Raw genomic sequence first — 21,774 nt, forward strand, 5'->3', positions numbered from 1 at the left:
CAATTGGTTCTCAAAAACTAGTATAAGCTAACTCTAGCGTGCCGCTGTCTCACAGGACTCTGCTTTTGGTCTTAGAAGTGTGCCAGCCACCAGGTCCTGATGGGTTTTTGGTTTGCTTTTTTTATTTTCTGAGTCAATAAAGCAGCGATTCTCAACCTGTGGGTCGTGACCCCTTTGGGGGTCAAATGACCCTTTCACAGGGGTCACGTAAGACCAGCAGAAAACACATATTTCAGTTATGAAGTAGCAACAAAAAAAATAATTTTATGGTTGGGGGTCACCACAACATGAGGAACTGTATTAAAGGGTCGCAGCATCACTCATTTAGCAGGGAGAACCACTGCTTAAAGTATTTTACCTCTATTTTGTGAAATATGTATCAACTGTACAAAACAGAATTATTTGCTTGATTTTTTATTAAACCAGTGTTAAGATTTTCAAATTCTGCTTCTATACTAGTAAAACTTAAGAATATTGTATTTAATCAAAGGAAGGTCCATTATTTTAATAGACTAAGCATCTACCTATTAAAGAGCCCAGGGGGAAATAAATGAATAATCAAAAACTGAATAAAGTTCAAATGAGATTTTAAAAGCTTAATTTCAAATGAAATATCGATTCAGCTCAACTCAAACTACTTTTTTCCAATATCTATTTTTTTCTTTTTTTTGAGGCATAATCTCACTATGTCGCCTTCGGTAGTGTGCTATGGCATCACAGCTCACAGCAATCTCAAACTCTTGGGCTTAAGCAATTCTCTTGCCTCAGCCTCCCGAGTAGCTGGGACTACTGGTGCCCACCACAATGCCCGGCTACTTTTTTGTTGCAGTTGTCATTGTTTAGCAGGTCCAGGCCAGTTTCAAACCCACCAGCCCCAGTGTATGTGGCTGGCGCCCTAACCACTGAGCTACAGGCACCAAGCCATTTTTCCAATATTTTGCTGGAAGAAAATGAGAAGAGACAGAGAGAGGAAAGAGAATGAATAAATGTGTGATATCCAAGTCAAGACAAAAGTTTCTTATTGTTAGAATTCTACGACTCCTACTTGGTAGCGAAGGTACCTATCCAGAGAGACTTTTCAAGGGAATCTGAAAGTGAATAATTTTGTACAGTCAGGATTTTCTTACATGAGATTTTTTTTTGAAGAATTTTATTTTTCTATTTAAAGGTGAGGATTTCTTAAAGTCAGATTCAGCTGTTAATTTTTTCCCAGACTCCAGCAACATCATATTTTTATCCACATTTGAATAGTTAAAATATATTTTCCACTAGAAATGGTGGCAAGAATTTGGAATTATACAATGCTCTTTGCGTAGTACCTGCCTTTAAGGCTGAAAAAGCCAAGGGTAGATAACAATGTGAGAAAAGTAGCATTTCATTTATCATCACAGTTTTCTTTTTCTTTTTTTTTTTTTTTTTGGAGAGACAGAGTCTCACTTTATGGCCCTCGGTAGAGTGTGCCGTGGCCTCACACAGCTCATAGCAACCTCCAACTCCTGGGCTTAAGCGATTCTCTTGCCTCAGCCTCCCGAGTAGCTGGGACTACAGGCCCCCGCCACAACGCCCGGCTATTTTTTGGTTGCAGTTTGGCCGGGGCCAGGTTTGAACCCGTCACCCTCGGTATATGGGGCCGGCGCCTTACCGACTGAGCCACAGGCGCCGCCCAACAGTTTTCTATCACAATTCACAGGATTTGATACAATAGTCGTATGACTATTTCATTTGGTATGAAAGGAAAAGGCACAGCTCATTTAAGAGATGAGCAACTGGCAGGAGCTCATTTAGAAAATGTTGAAACCCTTTTGAATGTAAATTTGTGGCTTTCAACTCAGGCTGCACATCAGAACCTTGGATGGCTTTAAAAAAGTATTGAAGTCTGGGCCCTTCCCCAGATTTGGATGTAATTGGTCTCAGTGGGGCCCTAGTGTCCCAGAGAACTGCACTGCCAGGGTTGAGACCATTGATAGGAATGAAGGATGGGGAGTTGTGGGAGAAAGTGCAGAGGTTGCCAGGGACACCATTCCTGCGAGGAGCAAGTGGTCCCCTGGCAGTGCATCCCGAAGTCTCTGAGCTGATTCTTCCATCCTCTCTGAGTTCTGGGTTGGCAAAGCAGAACTGGGCACAGGGAATGGGTATTCATAGAAAAAGTCAACGCTTCCCAAATGCATTTTTACTAGTACATTGTCAATTAAGGGGTGGCCAAGTAGAAGGTTCTTCCACTAGGACAATTGTACCTAAGACAAAAAAATGTCCTCAATAATCTTGGAGCACTTCTCTGCATAAAGAGCTTACTCGGAGCAGAGAACATGGCCTTTGGGTCCCAAAGACAAGTGAGTCAAATGTTTAATCTCCTTCCTGTGCAGAACAGCTGGGGCCAGAGTTAGGTTAGGCCTGTGTTTCTCAACGTTGGTACCACTAACATTTTGGACTGGACAATTCTTTGACATGGGAGCTGTCCTGTACATTACAGGATAAACAAGATAGCCCCACTCAGCTTGATGCCAGTAACATCCTCATTCCCCCAAGTTGTGACAACGAAAAGTGTCTCCAGAAATTTCCAAATGTCTCCTGAGGGACGACAATCACCCCCTGTCAAGGACTACTGGAAATTTTAGAAAGAGAATTGCTTAGCAGGCAAAAGGATGTGTTGGGGATAGAAAAGGACAAAGGGCGTAAAGAGACTAGTGAAGGATCTGGTCTGGTAGGGTCTAACATGTGAAGGGAATTCAGTAGTTAACTTGTTAGATGAATAAGTGAATTCTCCAATTCTGACAGTGGTTCTCAACCTTCCTAATTTCCTAATCGCCTCGTTGTTACAAATGGAGCAAAGGGGTCACCACCCACAGGTTGAGAACAGCTGCAATGGAAAACATGGGCTCTTGTGGGCTGGCAGCCCAGGTACACTCTGGGCACTGGGCAAGGAACAAACCATTGCAAAAGGTCCCAAGTGGCCCTGGGGGCTGGGTGGACTCTGAGCAGCAGAGATGACTGGGAGCATGAACACATCTATGATCCCAGGTGGGCCAGGCAGGGATCACTGTCAGGCTGCATTCTAGCCTCACTAGTAGAATTCCTGTGTTTGTGCTGTTGCAGCTGTGTCCCGTGATCGAACTGGCCTTCAATGACATGTATGCAGACCTCCTGCAGATGGTAAAGGGTAGGTGCACTGCTCTCTCTTCCACCTTCTCCTTCCCCAAGGAGCTGCCTCCAGGCCCTGCTACCACCCAAGGGGGGCCACCCCTGTCAGGCCTGAGCAGTGACTGGGCCCAGCAGCAAGCGGGAGGAGCATCAGTTGATGCCTGCCCAAGAGAAGCAGACCCAAATTCACCATGAATTTAGTGAGTTGCCCCAGATAAACTCAAGTCAAATCCCAGCTCCTGACTTGCCTCATGACCTTGGGAAAGCCATCCCACCTTTTACTCTTGGTTTCCTCATCTGAAAAATGGGGCTTATATATCCTAAGGGACCTCACAGGATTGTTAATGAGGATTAGAAGTTTACAGGAGACTGGGTACAGTGGCTAATACCTGTAATCCTAGAACTCTGGGAGAATCGCTTGAGGTCAGGAGTTCCAGGCCAGCCTGAGCAAAAGCGAGACCCTATCTCTACTAAAACTAGAAAAACTAGCTGGGTGTCATGGTGGGTGCCTGTAGTCTCAGCTACTGGGAGGCTGAGGCAAGAGGATGGCGTCAGTCCTGGAGTTTGAGGTTGCTGTGAGCTATGAGGCTACCACACTCTACCCAGGGCAACAGAGTGAGATGCTGTCTCAAGAAAAAAAAAAAGGTTAAAGGAAACTTCCAGGCACATAGCAGGTGCTCTGCCTGGCACAGAGACGTGTTTTCAAATGCTAAATGGATGGGTGATGGGTGGCGGGAGAGAAGGATGCGCTATTAGAGGAGAGGAAACAGGGAAGAGATGAAACCCGTGCGCTCAGCAAGGTCATTTCTTCCTAAGAGATGTGAGGACGGGCTTCTGCCCCCACATCAGAAATCGGCCTTGCTTGGAACCCCCACAGTAGAAATAGGCAAAAAAGAAGAAAACCTACCATCTGCTGATTTGAGATCTGGCTCTTTCAAGGGTGGAGGAGCGGGAAGAGGAGAATGAAATGAAAGCCATTGAGTGCCCAGAGCGCCTGCCACGGGCTGGGCATCCCACACGCACTGTCTCACTGGCCCCCCAAACAGCTCCACGCAGTAGTGACCATCAACCCTCTTTAGATGTGGGGAAACTGAGGCTCAGAGTAATTAAGTCATTTGTCCGAGCTCACAGAGGCAACCGGTAATATGGGAAGCCGTGAACCCAATTCGTACAGATCCAAGTGGGTGTAACTCAGATTTGGCGGTTACCAGGTGCCAGTTCTGCGCATGAGGCAGGAATTTAAGATGAGCAAACAGATTCAGAGGCAAGAAGAGACTAGCCACGAGGGGCTCAAACCGAAGTCCAGCTGGCTACTGTGCTCCCCAGCGGCAGGGTAGGAAGTCTCCCCCGGGGAGGAGGCAGGAGGCGGCCCGAGGACCAAATCCCGGTCGTCCCCTCCAGACCCGCCCTATCCTCGGCCCTCCAGCCGGGACGGATGAGACGCCACTGCCACCTGGCGGCCAAGTGGGGCATCCCGAGACGAACACTTGGCGATCGGGCGGATAGATGGGTGTGCACCGGGTGTCTAGACCTAGAACCTGGCCCGTGGGGCATGCCGGATTCAGTCTCCCGAGGGAGGTGGAGAATTATAAACAATAATTTTGTTCCAACCCAGGACTATGGCATAAAACCAACGCATATCCTCTCACAATATGAGTTCGAGCGAGTCATTTCACTTTTCTGAGCCTTAGTTTCTCTAAAAGGGAAGTAAAAATAATAATACCTCCTGGAGTCATTTTGAAGATTAATGAGCCAACCCAAGTAAAGGTTTAACAGGGCACCTGGCATTGGCATTTGGCATACTCTCAATGTCAGTCATTATCCTCATCATTTCCCTTTTCTTGCTTTATCTTGGTTTTGAGACAGAGTCTCACTCTGTAGCCCTGGGTGTAGTGCTATAGCCTCATAGCTCACAGCAGCCTCAAACTCCTGGGTTCAAGCAATCCTCTTGCCTCAACCTCATGATTAGAGGAGACTACAGGCTCCCGCCATTACGCCCAGCTAGTTTGCTAGTTTTTAGTAGAGATGAGGGCCTCACTCCCGATCAGGCTGGCCTTGAACTCCTGAGCTCAAGCAATCCACCAGCCTTGGCCTCCCAGAGCAATAGGGATCCACCTTGCCCAGCCCATCATTTTCCTTATTATCAACATCATTATTACCTGCCCCTCCTACTCACTCCTCCAGGCAATAATCCAGCTGAAAGCAGCCCCCAAACTCCCCCCCAATCCAATATTGCTCCCCACCCTCAGAGAACTTTCTTCTTGTCCCGGAGCAGTGCCCATTTCCCTCAGCCCTGACCGCCTGGAGTTTGACCTTCTGTCTCCTGCTATCAAGGACGATGCCATTCAGTTCAACCTGGTGGTGAGTGTCACAGGACCTCAGGAGTAAAGTGGGGACATTGCTGCCCTTTTCTGGCCATAAAGGTCAGGAATCATATGCCTATATCAGGGGAAGAAAACCCAGTAACGGTTAGGACACATGGGCTGATTTAGAAAAATTGCAACAGGCTGAACACATTCGAGCCATTCTGGGGAGAAAAAATCAGAAGATAGAGTCGAAGAGCCACAGATCATCCACCCAGGGGTTCTGCCCTCAACCTCATGTCTCCTGCCTGGGGTCTGAATGTGTACACTGAGGACCTTGGCCTTTCGAGGCAGGTCCCTGCCAATCCCCAAACCTCCGGTAACCTTGAAACAAAATCCCAGAACATCATTGAAATCACTGAAACATCATTGAGAATCACAGACCTAAGTTTCTCTCCCAGTCCCATGACTCCCGAGCTGTGTGACTTTGGGCAAGTTTCTTTGTCTCTCTGAACCTCCACTTTCTTGTCTGAAAATGTAAATACTAACGTCACTAAGGAAAGGATGAAATGAGACCATACATTGCCTGGAAGACAGGAAATGCCCAGTAACTGTCAATTCTCCATAAAATATAGAGCCACACACCCATGCTAGGCTGGATTCCCTGGGGGGCCAGGCAGGTACTGTGAATCCCAGACTAGTCTTTATGGGTCCCTTGGAAAATCGCAGCATCAAGTAGTTCGTCCATTTTGTTACAGTTTTGAATTTTCCCTTTACCTGAAGGGATGTCTGAGAAGAGATGTCTGAGAAGTTGAAACATAAGTGAAAAAATAAAATATCTAAGTTAAAAAATAAAAATCAGATTATTTGAGGGGTGCAAATTGAGTAGATGTTGTCAGGCGCCTGAGATAACTCACAGCCTTCAGCCAGGCACTGAATTCCAGGCTAAGCTTCCTGGCAACAAATGCAAAAAGGCAAACAGGTGTCGTTTCCTTCTGCATTGTTAACAGGTAAACTGTAGAGTTTTAATTTTCAGCTCACTCCCTCCTCCTGCTCTGTGTCTCCTCAGGCCAAGCTGTTGGACTCAAAGGGAATGATAAACAAGTATTTCAATAACTCTATGGCTTCCCTGACGATGCCCACTCTGGACAACACCCAGTTCAGCCTCATCATTAGGCAGGATGTTGTGAATGCCGTGGTAGCCGCCTTGATCCCTCCACAAGAAATCATAATCCTATTGGACTATGTGGTAAGCCTCGGCAAGGGACAGAGGTTGGGACCACCTGTGCTACATCATAGGAATTTCCTGAATCAAAGGGGACACAAGGACCCCAGAGCCCTAAGCAGTAGTCCCCTGCCAGACTCAGTTTAAATCACTCCAGTAATAGAAAGCTCACTCTCTCCCCTAAGAGACCCCACTGCTGACATAGACCTAAAGCTGTAATCCTCCCTGTACCATCCAGCCCCAGTCCTAGTTCTGCCTGCTGAAAGACAGGTTCTGGTGCACCTGTCTCCTCTACCAAGTAATGATCCTGTGGAGTCACAGGACACCTTAGATACTGAGTAGTCCAGGGATGGCAAAAGTGCTGCTGCTTACACTGTGGGACCCATGGCAGACATCACTAATCAATTGGAGCCCTCCTTCCTACTGAATCTGGATGCCAACACAACCTTGGAATCCTTATCAACACAGCACAGCAGACAATCACCACCAGTGAACTATATTGTGCCACTTCCTCCAGGGTGACTAATAGGGAAGCAGATCCTGAGGGGGAAAGGGTTGGCCCAAAGTTATGAGAGGATGGCAGGACTTCAGGTCAGCTGACGGACAGCAAATAACCAAGTTCTTGAGGGAGTTAAGATGGCAAGAAAATGGGGAATGGTCACCAGCAATCACACTCATGATTGTGATAAGAATTAGAATCACTTCTTTAGGTCCTCTGGGAGCAGGGAGCTCCCCATAGACCCATAACCATCAGCAACCTGCAGAAAAAGTTCAGGCCAGCAGGGACTTCATACCCCATAGCAGCTGACCTAGGGGCTGTTCTTCCACCAGTGGCAAACATATGGCCTGCACCACCCAGCTTTTCTGGGGCCCTGGGAAATCTTCATCCCAGCAGCAGGGTACAGAAGCTGTGCCTCCCTTGGGCCCCCATCTGACTGACCTTCTCTGGCTTCCTCTCATCCTCAGCTTCCTGAGCTGGCCCATCAGCTGAAGGCAGGAATCAGGGTGATCGATGAAAAGGTTGGTCTATTTGCCATCTGCAGCTTGATGGATGTACAGTGTGGTCTGTACACAGGCCTCTGGGGAGTAGAATCTGGACAAGACTACTCTCTTTCCTTCTAGCACTGTGGGACTCAGACCAAGGCCCTTCCTCCCAGAGATTTTATTCTAGCAGGCCAGTTTAACCTGAATCAAATAATCACATGGATAATATTTCTGTTGCAGGCGCAGTAACAAAGACAGGTTCTAGGGACTATGAGAACATTATGGGAACCTGATCTAGTCTGGGACATCAGGGAGACTTCCCTGAGGGGAAGAGTATTCCAGATAGAGAGAACAGAAGACCAAAGGCTGCCAGGCAGAGAGAACAGCAATCCATTCAAGGATCTGTAAGAAGGACAGTGTGGCTGGAGCACAGAGAGGAAGTAGAATGGCTGGGCCACAGGGGGCCACATGGGGACTGTGGGCCACAGTGAGGCACTTGTGAGGCCACATGTGACTCTGATGTCCTTCCAGGCTGCAGAACAGCTGGGACCCACTCAGATTGTGAAGATTCGAACTCAGGAAACCCCCAAGCTCCTGCTGAGCCAAGGTAGTGCCAAGGTGGCCCAACTGATTGTGCTGGAAGTGTTCGCCACCAATGAAGCCCTTCACCCCCTTTTCACCTTGGGCATCGTGAGTTCAATTGTGTGACGTTAGCACCAGCCTGGGGACACTCCTGTTCACTGTTCTTGTTCATATTCTTGTGTGTTAAACATTTCTACCACTCTTGTCACCCTGCAGGGGTCAGTGAGAGGAAGCTCTGGACCAAGAGTCAGGAGCTTTGGGGGCCCAACTCTGACCTTATTAATTTATTAGCCAGGGATCTCTGGGAAGAAACCCAACTCACACACACAAAAAGAATTTTATTACCTCATATGACTAAAAATTCCAGATGGTATTGGCTTCAGGAATAGCTGGATTTAGGTGCTCAAACAATGTCATCTTCATTCTTCTCTCTCTGATCTAGCAGCCTGGTTTTCCTTTGGGCTGCCTTTTATCTTCAGGCAAAGTATTCCCTCATGGAAGTGCCCCAAGCTACATCAGTCTTATGTCCTATCAGCCTGGCAATCCCAGCAGGAAGAACCTCTTTGCCAATAGTCCTAGGAAAAGTCTGAAGGCTGACTCTCATTGGATGAGCTTGGGTTGTGTGCCCATTCCTGAGCCAATCAGTGTGACCAGAAAAATGGAATATGTAAATTTCCTGAGCTGGCACACATATATCCAGAGTAGAGGGTAGGAGTGGGTCCATCCAAACCACACAGACCGAGAGGGGGAAGGATATTCTGAAATATGAGCAGAACAAAATCATCTCCAAGGAAGTTTTTACCTGATGTTCTCAGTTACCCCATCAAGTCAGATCTTATTTGGCTTCCATTTGGGGGGGACCTGGAGCTGAAGGTAAAGGGGCGTGTATCCTCAAATGACAAGCCTCATAGGAAGGCATCTTAGGCAAGGGCCCTAGAAGCAGAGCCTGACACAGGGACTCTTTTTCTTTTTTTTTTTTTTTGTAGAGACAGAGTCTCACTCTATGGCCCTCGGTAGAGTGCCATGGCATCACACAGCTCACAGCAACCTCCAACTCCTGGGCTTAAGCAATTCTCTTGCCTCAGCCTCCTGAGCAGCTGGGACTACAGGCGCCCGCCACAACACCCGGCTATTTTTTTGGTGCAGTTCAGCGGGGCCGGGTTTGAACCCGCCACCCTCGGTATATGGGGCCGGCGCCTTACCGACTGAGCCACAGGTGCCGCCCAACACAGGGATTCTTATAAAACACATATACAGGAAGAGCGCTCTCAGGGTGAGGCAGGGAAGGGTCCGAGCAAAGACGTGATCTCCGCTGCAGCCTCCCTTTGGTTTGATCCCACAGGGTGCCTGGAGCATGGGCTGTGCCGCCCTGAGCCCATGCCAGGCCCAGGCCTTTTGTCAAACAGTCCCTTATCAGTCAGTTATTGGCCACCAATGGCCCCAAAAAGGCAGTTCCATTTACCCCAGAGAAAGAGGCAGCTGTGAGCAATCAGTGGCGAGTGGATGCCTCACCTGTAAGGGGACCTTAGCAGGGCACCAACCACATCCTCTACAGAGGGCAAAGGAGAAGAGCGACAAGGAAGGACTCATGGGTGGGCACTGGATATTAGGGCCATCCATGCCTAACCAGGCAGTCTGGACAGTGCCTGGTTGTTGATAGCAGGCTGATGTTGACCCTGTCCTTAAGCAAGGTCACTGTGTACAGCTGTGCAGGTTGCTCACCACACAATGTCAGGGGATGCCTTTCACAGAGACGGCAGGATGCATGGGGCCTGGAGTTGTTTAGCTTGGAGCCCTGCTTCCTGTGTTAATGGATCTTCTCATCCCAAACCTGCCCCAGGCCAGCCTCACCCGCTGGTGACCTGGCACCTCCAAGGCCAGCAGCAGGTACTTTAGCCACCAAGTCCAGGCTTGCGAGATAAATTTGTTCTTGGGGGCTTCTGGCCTGGAACTGGAGCCTGGCACATTGCCCTTAGAGTCACCCCAGCCTAGAGGTAGGTTGATGCATATCTTGGGCCCTGCATCTAGGATCTGGCTTAGCTGTCCCCCTTTCCAACAATAAGTTACCATTCCCCTGGGGCTCACTGATCTTCGTCCTTCAGTGTCTTCACCTCCACGATGGGGCAGTAATAGGACACAGCCCAGAGTGGTGAGGAGTAAAGGAGATATTAACATAAAACTCTTAAAAAACCTGACACACAGCAAGGGCACCATGCAAAAGGTTACTGTCACCATCATCATCATCACCATCATTCCCCTCAACAAGCCTGTGCTATAGGGGGGTACAAGCACTACCCCATTTAATAGACAAGGAAAGTGAGGCCTGGAGAGGTGAAACCATTTCCAAGGTCACAGGGCCAGTAGCTGAGGCTCAGACCATGTCAGCATGACCCCAGAGCCTCTTTGCGTAACATCCAGCCCCACATGGGACACATCCTCTTATGAGAAATGGGACACAGGCGTTCTCTTGTTGCAGGAAGCCAGTTCGGAAGCTCAGTTTTACACTAAAGGTGACCTACTTATGCTCAACTTCAATAACCTCAGGTAAAAATGTAACTCATCTCAAAGATTCTGCTCATTAAGGTGAGACCTGCCCGGGACCATGGATTTCTTTCAATACGCAGTGTGTGGGTGTCACTGATGGTGGCTCCAGGATGGACCAGGGTTCTTGCCTGGCCTCTCCTGCCGTCTAGGACTGAATATGATGGAGAGGGAAGGGAAGAAGTGGCCTGCGGCAGCTTCAGGGCAGATAAGCCCTGGCCGAGAATGGCCTACCCAGCACTATCCCCTAGGCCCGGACAGCCCATCCTGGCCACCTTCAGTCACCCCAGTGCGGAAGTACAGGTCCCGCCACCATCAATTAGTGAACATACAAAAATCAGACTATTAGACTGCCCCAGGGCCTACATTCCCACACAGCAGCAGACACCTGAACTGGGACTAGATGGCCCTGGGACCAGAGCATGGGCTCCCTGGTCCACCCCAGCCCACATCCTGGCAATTGATTTTCCTGATCTTCAGACTGAGGCTTCTTTTCTGTGTCCCCCACCCCACCCACCACTGGAACATAAACTATTATGTGCCAGACACATTACATTAGAGCCACACTGTGCCTAACACATAATAGGTGCTTGATATACAGCTGTTGGATGAATGGATGAGCACACAGACAAGACTCCAAGGGGCCACTCTCACAGGCATCTTCTGTTGCAGGTGTGATCGGATCCAACTGATGAATTGGGCTATTAGCTGGTTTGAAGTAAGTTTTTCTTGGGTTTTTTTGTTTGTTTTTGGTTTGGGGTGGGGGGGTTGAGACAGAATCTCACTCTGTTACCCAAGCTGGAGTGCCATGGCATCATAGCTCACAGCAACTTCACACTCTTGGGTTCAGGCAGTCCTCCTGCCTCAGCCTCCCAAGTAGCTGGGACTATCAGTGTTTGCCACAACACCCAGCTAATTTTTCTATTTTTAGTAGAGATGGGGTCTTACTCTTGCTCAGGCTGGTCTGGAAGTCCAGAACTCAAGGGATCCTCCCACTTTGGCCTTCCAGAGTGCTGGGATTACAAGCATGAGCCACCTTACCCAGCTTATTCAAGTAAGTATTAACAGATTGTCCCAGAGGCCACAGCAGCAATGGCCCATTCTTAAGAGGCATTGCCCAGGATTTGCTCCAAACAAAGTCCTCGCAGAAGTCCACAAGAGGCCTGGGCTGGCCCCAGGTCATCAACTTAAGTCCAGCATTTCAGCTCAGGCTTTTACTGACACAGTTAAGAACACACACACACTCACACACACACAAATACCCATGCTCACAGATACGCTTTCACTGTCTTTCAGTGAAATTTCGATCCTAAATTAGAAAGCAAATGTCCATGGTTCACATCTCACTTGGCTCACATAGATGCACCTAGGAACCCTGGGCAGCCCCTTCCCTTTGGTCTTCAGTTTCCTGAAGCCTGTCCTCTGCCATGTTTTCTTTGCTCTTTGTATTTTGGGGGCTTTTAAAATGTTTTTTGACTAATATTTTAAAATAAGGAGATTTTCACATGAAAATCAGGACTTCTGGCTTTTCTCAAGAAGTTAAAAACTCAGGCAGGCTGGGCACAGTGGCTCACACCTGTAATTCCCCAACTTTGGGAGGCCAAGGCCAGAGGATCACTTGACCAGGAGTTCAAGACCAGCCTAGGCAACACAGCAAGTCCCAAATCTCTAAAGAAAGAAAGAAAATGGTAGGCAATGCAGGGCAAAATTCCCTCGGATCAAATTTGGCTAGAAGAGAGCAGAGGAGGCCCTGAGAATGCACCTCCCATGCACCCCAATGTCCTCACCTACTAGGCCCAAGGGGTCGCTAAGTTTGTATCCTGCCCCAGCCTGTCTGGTTCCCAAGAGCCCTTGAGGCTCTGATTAGCCAGGGATCTGAGATTCCGGCCTCTCCGCCACTGCCCTCAGCTTGGGGTGAGCTGCCCATGCAGAATGCCATGGGAAGCCTTTGGATACTCAAGCGGAGTGACAGCGCCCCTTCTCTCTCACAGACTGAACCTCTGAGAAACATCATCACGGAGATCCTTCTCTCCACCCTGCTGCCAAACCAGAATGGTGGGTCCCTTTGCCATCCGTTTCTCTCTTCCCCCAGGGCCTTGCTTTATTTCTCCTGTTTGCATCTCCACTTGGGGCCCCTTTCATTCATTTTCCATCCATCCTTCAAAGTCTAGAAGACTTTCTGGTCTTTCCCTCCTCCTAGAAGACTTCCTGGTCTCCCCCTGCTGACATCACGGCCCAGTTTGCTAGTGCCAGAGCCTGGGCTTGCAAAGATGAGCTACACAGCACCCCAGCCTCCGGGGGCTGACAGCAAGGAGAGAGGTGTAAACAGACAACTAGATCACACTTAGGGGTCCTCAGCATGCCTGAGTTCAAGTCCTGTTCCCTTCTTGCCAGCTGCCTGGCCTTGGTCAAGCTGCCTAATCCTTCCACACCTTGGTTTTTCCATCTGTAAAAATGGAGAAATAAAAGTCCCTTCCTCAGAGGCATGAAGAAAACGATAGCTGGAAAGGGCAGAAGGGCCCAGCACAGTCAGGGCTCGACACTTCTTAGCCAGTGCTGGGGCTGCTAGTGTGTTATTTGTTACTAGTGGAAGAAGCAGAGACAGAGGGCACTTTAATTAAGCCCCAGGTCATGGGGTGGGGAGAGTTGACAACCTACATCAGCCTTGCCTTTTTAATTTCTTTGTTTTATTAGAGTAGGAAATCTTATAGCATAGAGATCTGTGCTGCGGTGATAATGGCAATCCCCCACAGTCTGTGAGCAGGAGTGTGCGAGGATGTGAGGATTGTGGTTTGTGAGCAGCCAGAAGCCACTGCCAGAGGCAGAAGGTGGGGGGATGGGGCCAGAGGAGAGGTGTGCAGAGGCAGAGGGGACAGTCCGAAGCAGGCGCATGGGGGACTGCGAGCCAGACCCACCAGTCTCTCATCATGTTTGTATTTTCAGGCAAATTAAGACCGGGGGTCCCGGTGTCAATAGTGAAGGACTTGGGATTCGAGGCAGCTTCGTGCTCCCTGATCAAGGTGAGTAGGATGCGGACCTAATTAAACATCCTGCCCTGGGGAAGGCACAGCCACTGAGAGAGCCCTGGCTGGGAGGTGGGCCTTGCTCGCTAGTCACTCACTGGGACTTTGTGCAAGTCCCTTCACCTCAGGGCCTCACCTGCTCACCTGCAAGGGAGAAGGTTGCCTGTGCCCTACGAATGGGACCCTCCTAGCCTGGGGTGAATACACTGCATCCGTCCTTCTTGTTACTCCTTTATTCTTTCATGTATTTATTCATTCAGTAAATATTTTTTGAGGGCCTCGTGTAAGCCAGGCATGCTTCTGAGTCCTTGTGGTTACAGAAATGAGCGAACAGAACACATCCATGTGCAGAGTCCATGTTCTAACAGAGAAGGCAAATACATAAACTCATAAATACATAACATCAGGCCAAAGAGATAAAGGCTGAGAAGAAAAATAAAGCAGGTTTGGGAGGAAGAGAGTAATGCCAGGGGAGTGGGTGATGTTTTAGATGGGGTGTTGGGAAAGATCCTTTCTGAGGTTGTGACATCTGAGCCAAGGAGGTGAGGGAGTGAGCCCTGTGGGTAGCTGGGAGAAGTGTCCCATTGGAAGGGACAGCAAGTGCAAAAGCCCTGAGGCAGGGTTGTTTCATGTTCCAGAAAAGATGAATAGGGAGGCCCAGGGATCTGTGGAGCATAGGCTTAAGACACCACACACACATTCTCACACAAACTCTCACACACACACATACATTCTCACACAAACTCTCACACACACACATAGCCAAATGATCTCAGTTCAACAGGGGTTGGGATCGCGTCCATTTTATCCGTGCTCTGTCTGTAGTGCTCAGCAAAGCCTGGCAGAGAGTAGATGTCTAGTAAATACTTGTTGAGCATTTATTGCTACTCTCCATGGTATCTGTGGGGAAGAGGAGCTATAGCTGTGTCACCCTCACCCATGATTACCCTTAAAAGCAACAGCTCACAGTCCTTATGTGCCAGGCACTGCAGTATAGGCAGAATCTAACTCAATCTTCACACCCAGGTCCTGATGTCATCTCCATTGTACAGATGGGACTCAAAGGTGGCAAGTGCCTTTCCAAAGTCACACACCCAGTAGGTGGCAGAAGTGGGATTTACACTCAACACCTACTTTGCTAAGCCCCTGCTTTGAGCCCCAAACTCTGCATGAGCTAATAGCAGTGAGGTGCCCGTCTCGGTCAGCAGGCCAGCAGGCATTTACTGAGCACCTGCTGCGTGCAGGCACTGATCATCATGGTGAACGAAGCAGACAGAAGCCCCTGCCTTCTCAGAGTTTCAGTTCCACTCCAGAGGAGGACACTTATTGAAACAGAATTTTTAACAATTAAGAAAACCCAGCCAGGCATGGTGGCTCATGCCTGTAACCCTAGCACTCTGGGAGGCCAAAGCACGTGGATTGCTTGAGTGCAGGAGTTCAAGACCAGGCTGAAGAAGAGAAAAACCCCATCTTACTAAAAATAGAATAAACTAGCTAGGCATGGTTGAAGTCCCAGCTAGTCATGAGGCTAAGGCAAGAGGATCACTTGAGCCCCAGATTTTGAGGTTGCTGTGAGCTAGATGATGCTGCCACAGCACTCTACCCAGAGTGACAGAGTGAGGCTGTGTCTTGAAGAAAGAAAAAGGAAAGGGAAAAGCAAAGAGGAAAGGGGAGGGGAGGGGAGGGAAAAAAATCCACATGCTACTTGCCTATCATCCTTCCTATATAAGGTATCCAACCTAAGGCCCAGGAGGTGCTTGGACCAAACCTTTACCTCCTATTAGTCCTAATCTGCCCCAAACTGTCCATTGGAACCACTGAATTCTGAGCTGTTTGATTCTGGAGAAATCCACACAGGACAGGAAGTCTCAAATATGACCCAGGGTCCTATCTGAAGGAAGGGCTGGGGGGCCTTGTTAACTGACTTCAAGGGTGAGGTGACATTTTCGTTATTATTAGCTATCCACCCTGAAAAATGGCGCCTATGCTTCAGCTGGTTCTGATGGGGAATGATGAGAACAGCACTGTAGATGGTTCAGAGAGGCTGAGAGCCTGGACCCAGGAACCAGACCACTGTTTCAATCCCAGCCCTGCCTCTCTCTAACCATGGGACCTGGGGCAGGTCCTTTGGCCTCTCTGAGCTCAGCTTCCTCATCTATAAACCCAGCAGATGTCTGAGTATACAGCTCATTCACTAAGGACGACACTACAATGAACCAATTATAACAAACAATTTATCTAAGACAGATACACACTTGATTCGTGTTGAATGGACAACTAGTGCTCCATACCAATGGGTGGCCGGAGCTTCTTTATTTCATCTGTCTCTTACTAGGGGGTGTTTAGAATCGTGCTTTTCTTTTCTTTTTTTTTTCTTTTTTTAAATCAACTTACATTGCCTGATCCATCATTTATCATCTGATTTGGAAACGTATAGTTTCTATCTTTGGATCCATTTCCAAATTATCCATTTTGCTTTATTTATTTGTTTTTAGCTAGCAGCACATTGATTTTCTTTCTATAACTTTATAATAGTTTTAAAATCTAGTAGAGGGAATGAATAAAAGGATAGATATGAGATAAAACAAATAAGGTTAAAAGAAAACTTGATGGTAGAATTTAGGTGATGGGTATACAGATGTTCACTGTAAAATTCTTCAGCTTTGCTGGCTGTTTAAAAGTGGTCATAGGGGGCGGCGCCTGTGGCTCAGTCAGTAAGGCGCCGGCCCCATATACCGAGGGTGGCGTGTTCAAACCCAGCCCCGGCCAAACTGCAACCAAAAAATAGCCGGGCGTTGTGGCGGGTGCCTGTAGTCCCAGCTACTCGGGAGGCTGAGGCAAGAGAATCGCTTAAGCCCAGGAGTTGGAGGTTGCTGTGAGCTGTGTGAGGCCATGGCACTCTACCGAGGGCCATAAAGTGAGACTCTGTCTCTACAAAAAAAAAAAAAAAAAAGTGGTCATAGGCTGGGTGCAGTGGCTCACACTTATAATCCTAGCATTCTGGGAGGCTGAGGCAAGAGGCTCCCTTGAGCTCAGGAACTTTAGACCAACCTGAGCAAGAGTGAGACTCTGCCTCTACTAAAAATAGAAAAAAATAGTTGTGGCAGGATCCTGTAGTTCCAGCTACTCAGGAGGCTAAGGCAGGAGGATCACCTGAACAGGAGTCTGAAGTTGCTGTGAGCTAGGCTAATACCACAGTGCTCTAGTCTGAGCAACAGAGTAAAGACTCTTGTCTCCAAAAATAATAATAATAATGTTCATAATAAATGTTGGGGAAATCTAATAGAGTAAGTTCCTCTTATATTACACTTAAGTTCCCCCCCCCCCCCAAAAAAGCCAGAGGTTTGTTAAAAATTCAGCTGCCTGGGTCCCAATGGATATAGCCAGAAATCTTCATTTTAAAGAATTTGGAGAGCTTTGGTGGCAGGCTGGGCTTGGGGACAACAGTCCTACACAGTCCCACTGCCTGCACAGAGATATTTCACCTCTGCCCCAGGCCCCTGGATAGCTTTGCTATTCACACAGACCCTCCACCTCCATCTCTTCCAAGAATTCTGTATTTGTGAGTTCAGGGTCATGACCCCCCAATACCAGCAGTCACCTTGTGGAGAACCAAACCAGCATAAACCACAACAAAGCAGGAGATAAAAACCAGTTTTCTCTTCTCTTCCAATCCCAGAATGCCCTTGTGGTCACCCCAGCCTCCTCGCAGACGCTCAGCTCCCCTGTCTCCCAGTGAAGCTTGGACCATGACCATCCAGGGAAGGCTGGGCACAAGCTTTGTAGACCACCCTTCTCTGTAATCAATAAACACTTGCCTCTGACACCTGCCGTCTGGAGTGTATTTTTGTCCCTGTAGAGGGGTCATTTTGTACTTGGCAGTCTTGGGGACTGAACATCTGAGCCAGATCTGGGTCATACTCAGGCCAACCTGGGCAATGTCTGAGCTACATCTGGGCTACATTGTACCACATGTAAATGACGTCCTGGTTTCAACCACCTCTCTTGGCTTCAGGAATAAGAAAGCCATTTCTTCCCTCCTGCCTTCCATGTTGGGTCAGCCTCAAGACCATCTCTGGCAGGATGGCCTTTTGAGTGAGGGATGTACATTTTGTTGATTTTGGTGATGTGGTGGATAGAGGGCTATCTGAACAAGGTGGCTCTGGGGCAGACTGCACGAGACTTCGAGTTCAGGCCTGGCCCCCTTTGGCCCCGGGATGTGGCTTTCCCTCTGTGGGCCTTTTCTGAAAAATGGGGGAAATGGGAAGAGTCCTAGTCCCCACCTTGGGGGGCTGCGGTGAGGACTAAATGAGAGAATAGGTCCAGGCAAATGCTAGGTGTCAAACATTGTCATCCGGGGATGATGTCATCATCACTGCTATATCTGGCCTCTGGGGTGTTAGGTCTTATCACCAAAGTCCCTTCCCACTTAGCATGTGACTGCCATTGTCTTCCTGGTGTCCATGCTGGACAGACAATAGCACGCCTGTTCTCCAGACCCTGGGCCTGCTCCAATACCAGAGTTCTGCACCTACACAAGGCACCTTGCAAGGAGGGGTAGGGTGCTATTTCAGGAAAAGATGTTACTCAACTTCAGAGTACAAACAGATATAAGAACAGGTCACAGCCCAGGGAGGAACCAGGGAAGGAGCTTCTCCTATAGACAAGGCATGGTCCAGGCCCAGAGTGACACAAAGCAGCCAGGACAAGACCCTGCACGAGGCGCTTCGGCCACTACTTACTGAGCAGCTGTGGGTACTGAGGCTCCCACGCGTCCCCAGCTCCCAGCCACACTTTGCAATCTGAGGACTGGGCAGGAATTTACTCCCCACATATCACATTCCATTATTTTTCTTAATTATGTTAAAGCTGGACTTGAACCCCCATTCATAAGGGAGGAAAGTCGATCTCCATCTTAACTGGAGGCAGAGCTCTTCTGGCGCTCTAGGGTCATTCAAGGATCTGCCGGGGGCTTCCAGGGACACTGGAGGACAGGGCAGAGCCTCTGGTCTTGGCCCCACCTAGGCCTGATTAGGCATCTCTGTTCCAAGGCACAAGGTCCTGTCAGAGGTGGGGCATGAGGATCTTTCTCCAAATAGCCATAACCATGGGTCCTTGGAGTCTGACTGTCTACGGCCTCTGGGGCTTCCTGGGAGGTGGGTGGATAAGCAACCCCAGCCTTCTCACCTCAGGGCAGGGAGCAACTCTGAGCTCCCAGAGTGCCCTGCAGTGGTGACTGGCTTGAGAGCACACTCTTCATGGGCTGTCACCCCACCCTGCCTCACTCCCCAACCCCATCTGTGCTCCCTGACGTCATCTCCCAAATCAACTCTCCGCACTCAGTCCTATCCTCAGAATCCACTTCTGGGAACCCAAACCAGGACACCATGTGCTCCACACAGCTACTGTTTAAGAGTCTTACAGACCTTCGTACACCCCACCTTCCCCACTGCTGTGGCACAGGCTCCACCCTCACCCCCACTTGACAGATGAAGAAACTGAGGCTCTGACCCTCTGCACCACTGCCAAGCAGCCCCCAACCATTACCCCACACTGCCTCCCTCTCCCCTCTGCTCCTGCATCGCACCCCACACTTGGGTCTCCACCTCCCAAGAGAGAAGAAGAGGGTCATTTTTCTGTGCCATCTCCTAATTTGGACACTGAACTACAACCACCATCCAGGAACCCCTGAGGCAGGAGCCCCCAGACTGAGAACCCCGGACTCCACCGCCTTCCTGGACTGATGGAAGAAAAAGCTCCTCTACTTCCCTTTGAGTCTTAGCAGCAGGAGCAGCAAAGAAAAAACACTGGGAGATTTCACAATAAATTATTCTGCGTTGTCTTACAGATGAGAGAGCAAGTAACACACAGCTGGTGAGGGAGAGGGCTCGGCTGGGAACCCAGGCCTCCCCCACTTTGCCCTGAGCTCCTCCTGAATCCACAGTAGGACATCGATCCCTGTTCCCCCTTCCTCAGAATCCCTGAGGGCTACTCAGTCCCCAGCACAGTGCTAAACACTTCCGGCAGGGCTGACATTCCCATTTCATGGATCAACAAACTGAGGCTCAGAGAGACGCTTAAGCTATTTCTTATACTTCTCTATGTCCTTCCTAGGGCTTCCCTTTTGTGGGAAAGACCCTCAGGAAATCTCTCATCTCTCAGCAGAGATCAGTCAGTGGGGTAAACATACAGACTCCATGGGGCTCTGATGAAATTCTTCCCTCCTCATTGGTTTAGAGAGGCCAGAGACCACCATGCCTCCACTAACATCCTGCACTGTCCTGGTGATTCAGAGAGGCAATTAACCTGAGAGCATTCCTCTGCCTCAGGCAGGAAGAAGACAGCCCTAGGCAATAACCTTGAAACTCAGTTGCAGAAATGAAGGGGACCTACCAATTCTTAAAGCATCTTTCTTTTGTTTTTTTTTTTTTTTTTTTGTAGAGACAGAATCTCACTTTATGGCCCTTGGTAGAGTGCCGTGGCCTCACACAGCTCACAGCAACCTCCAACTCCTGGGCTTAAGCGATTCTCTTGCCTCAGCCTCCCGAGCAGCTGGGACTACAGGCGCCCGCCACAACGCACGGCTATTTTTTGTTGCAGTTTGGCCGGGGCCGGGTTTGAACCCGCCACCCTCGGCATATGGGGCCAGCGCCCTACCGACTGAGCCACAGGCGCTGCCCTCTTAAAGCATCTTTCAATCCAAAAAATCTGAGATTCTAAAATAATAATATCCATCTAATACATGCTACCAAAGCATAATGTTAACATTGTACCTGTAATTACTATAACATTAGCCAGTTGCTCTTGACGTGAGAACTTCAGAACTAGCTAGCATTGACCTTGTATTTCCTATGCAGCTATCTTCCAGAACCAGCCCTTCTACCATCAGCCCTTGTGCCCCACATCTCCAGCCAAAGAACAGAGTTTAACACCTGTCCTGACCGTGCCCTGAAGTTTTAAAAGGGAAAGAAATTAATCACAGGGAATACTTCAGGGAAAATCTGTAACATTGAGTCATGCTTACATTGGGGTGACCACACTGGACAGCAGTTAATGAAGGTGTCAACATTACACAATCAGCTGTGCACACTCGCAGTGGAGACACCAGGATTCCACACAAGAGAACCTTCCTACGTCAGCTTAGCTAAAAGTAGGACTCAGAGCTGCATGACACAGTAATACCAAATTTCCCTTTCACTGGGCCCTGATTTCAAATCTCATCCTCATCACAGACATGATGTGTGACTTACAGCAAGATACTCAACCTCTCTGAGTCTCAGCTTCCTCATCTAGAAAATGGAAATTAAAATAAGTAACTTCTTTGAACCCTTCCTATATGCCATGCTGGCCTCCACATGAGTTGCTTCAACAAACCTTCACAAAACCCAGAAGAAATAGGTGGACTTATTATTCCCATTTTACAGACTTGAAAAGTAAGCCTCAGGAGGGAAAATAAATCACACAGCTCTTGAATGACAGTGGTGATTTGAACCCAGGCCTGTCTGGCTATAGAGGCCATGGCCTTGGGGACCACATCTTAGCAGAAATGATGGCATGGACAACGTGTACAGAAAGGGCATGGGGAAGAGCCGCAAGGTGGATGCTGGCCCCTGTCACCCACTTCTGCCATTTCCCTGCTCTCCTCCCTCCACTCAACCACTCCCTCAGGCTCCGTGATAGCCACATCCTGTATTAGAATCCTCCTCCTGGCCCTGCCAGGATCCACAGCTCTGATGCTGTTTTAAAAGGAAAGGGCCCACCCTCAAAACCACAGGGCCACACACACTTCCTTTTGGACTTTGTTGGCCCAGGGCACAAAGCCTGTCCCTAAAGCCACAGGGATGGCCCTATCAGTTTTGGCCAGAAACGCCTGCCAGCTGGTGCCAAGAGGACCTCTGCCTCTACTGAAGAGCTCCTCTGAGCCACCGCCCTGGCCAGGGGCTGGACTTCCTGTCCACATGCCCACCCACCTCGGCTT

At 49.0% G+C, this 21,774-nt stretch overlaps 1 protein-coding gene across 3 annotated transcripts in view; it reads left to right on the top strand.

Annotated features, from left to right (window-relative positions):
- The window catches only part of BPIFB1 (BPI fold containing family B member 1), a 33,491-nt gene extending 15,871 nt beyond the window's left edge, over nucleotides 1–17,620 (top strand). For all 3 annotated transcript variants that reach the window (XM_053574605.1, XM_053574606.1, XM_053574604.1), the window contains exons 7-16: nucleotides 3,094–3,157; nucleotides 5,414–5,499; nucleotides 6,511–6,690; nucleotides 7,633–7,686; nucleotides 8,182–8,340; nucleotides 10,709–10,776; nucleotides 11,446–11,491; nucleotides 12,765–12,828; nucleotides 13,717–13,793; nucleotides 17,476–17,620. In XM_053574605.1, the coding sequence (XP_053430580.1) occupies nucleotides 3,094–3,157; nucleotides 5,414–5,499; nucleotides 6,511–6,690; nucleotides 7,633–7,686; nucleotides 8,182–8,340; nucleotides 10,709–10,776; nucleotides 11,446–11,491; nucleotides 12,765–12,828; nucleotides 13,717–13,793; nucleotides 17,476–17,535 (858 nt within the window). In that variant the 3' untranslated portion in view covers nucleotides 17,536–17,620. The remainder of the gene's footprint in view (nucleotides 1–3,093; nucleotides 3,158–5,413; nucleotides 5,500–6,510; nucleotides 6,691–7,632; nucleotides 7,687–8,181; nucleotides 8,341–10,708; nucleotides 10,777–11,445; nucleotides 11,492–12,764; nucleotides 12,829–13,716; nucleotides 13,794–17,475) is intronic.
- The last annotated feature ends 4,154 nt before the right edge of the window (nucleotides 17,621–21,774 follow it).

Source organism: Nycticebus coucang, chromosome 21 (assembly GCF_027406575.1).
Source record: "Nycticebus coucang isolate mNycCou1 chromosome 21, mNycCou1.pri, whole genome shotgun sequence".
In the NCBI taxonomy this organism is placed as follows: Eukaryota; Metazoa; Chordata; class Mammalia; order Primates; family Lorisidae; genus Nycticebus; species Nycticebus coucang.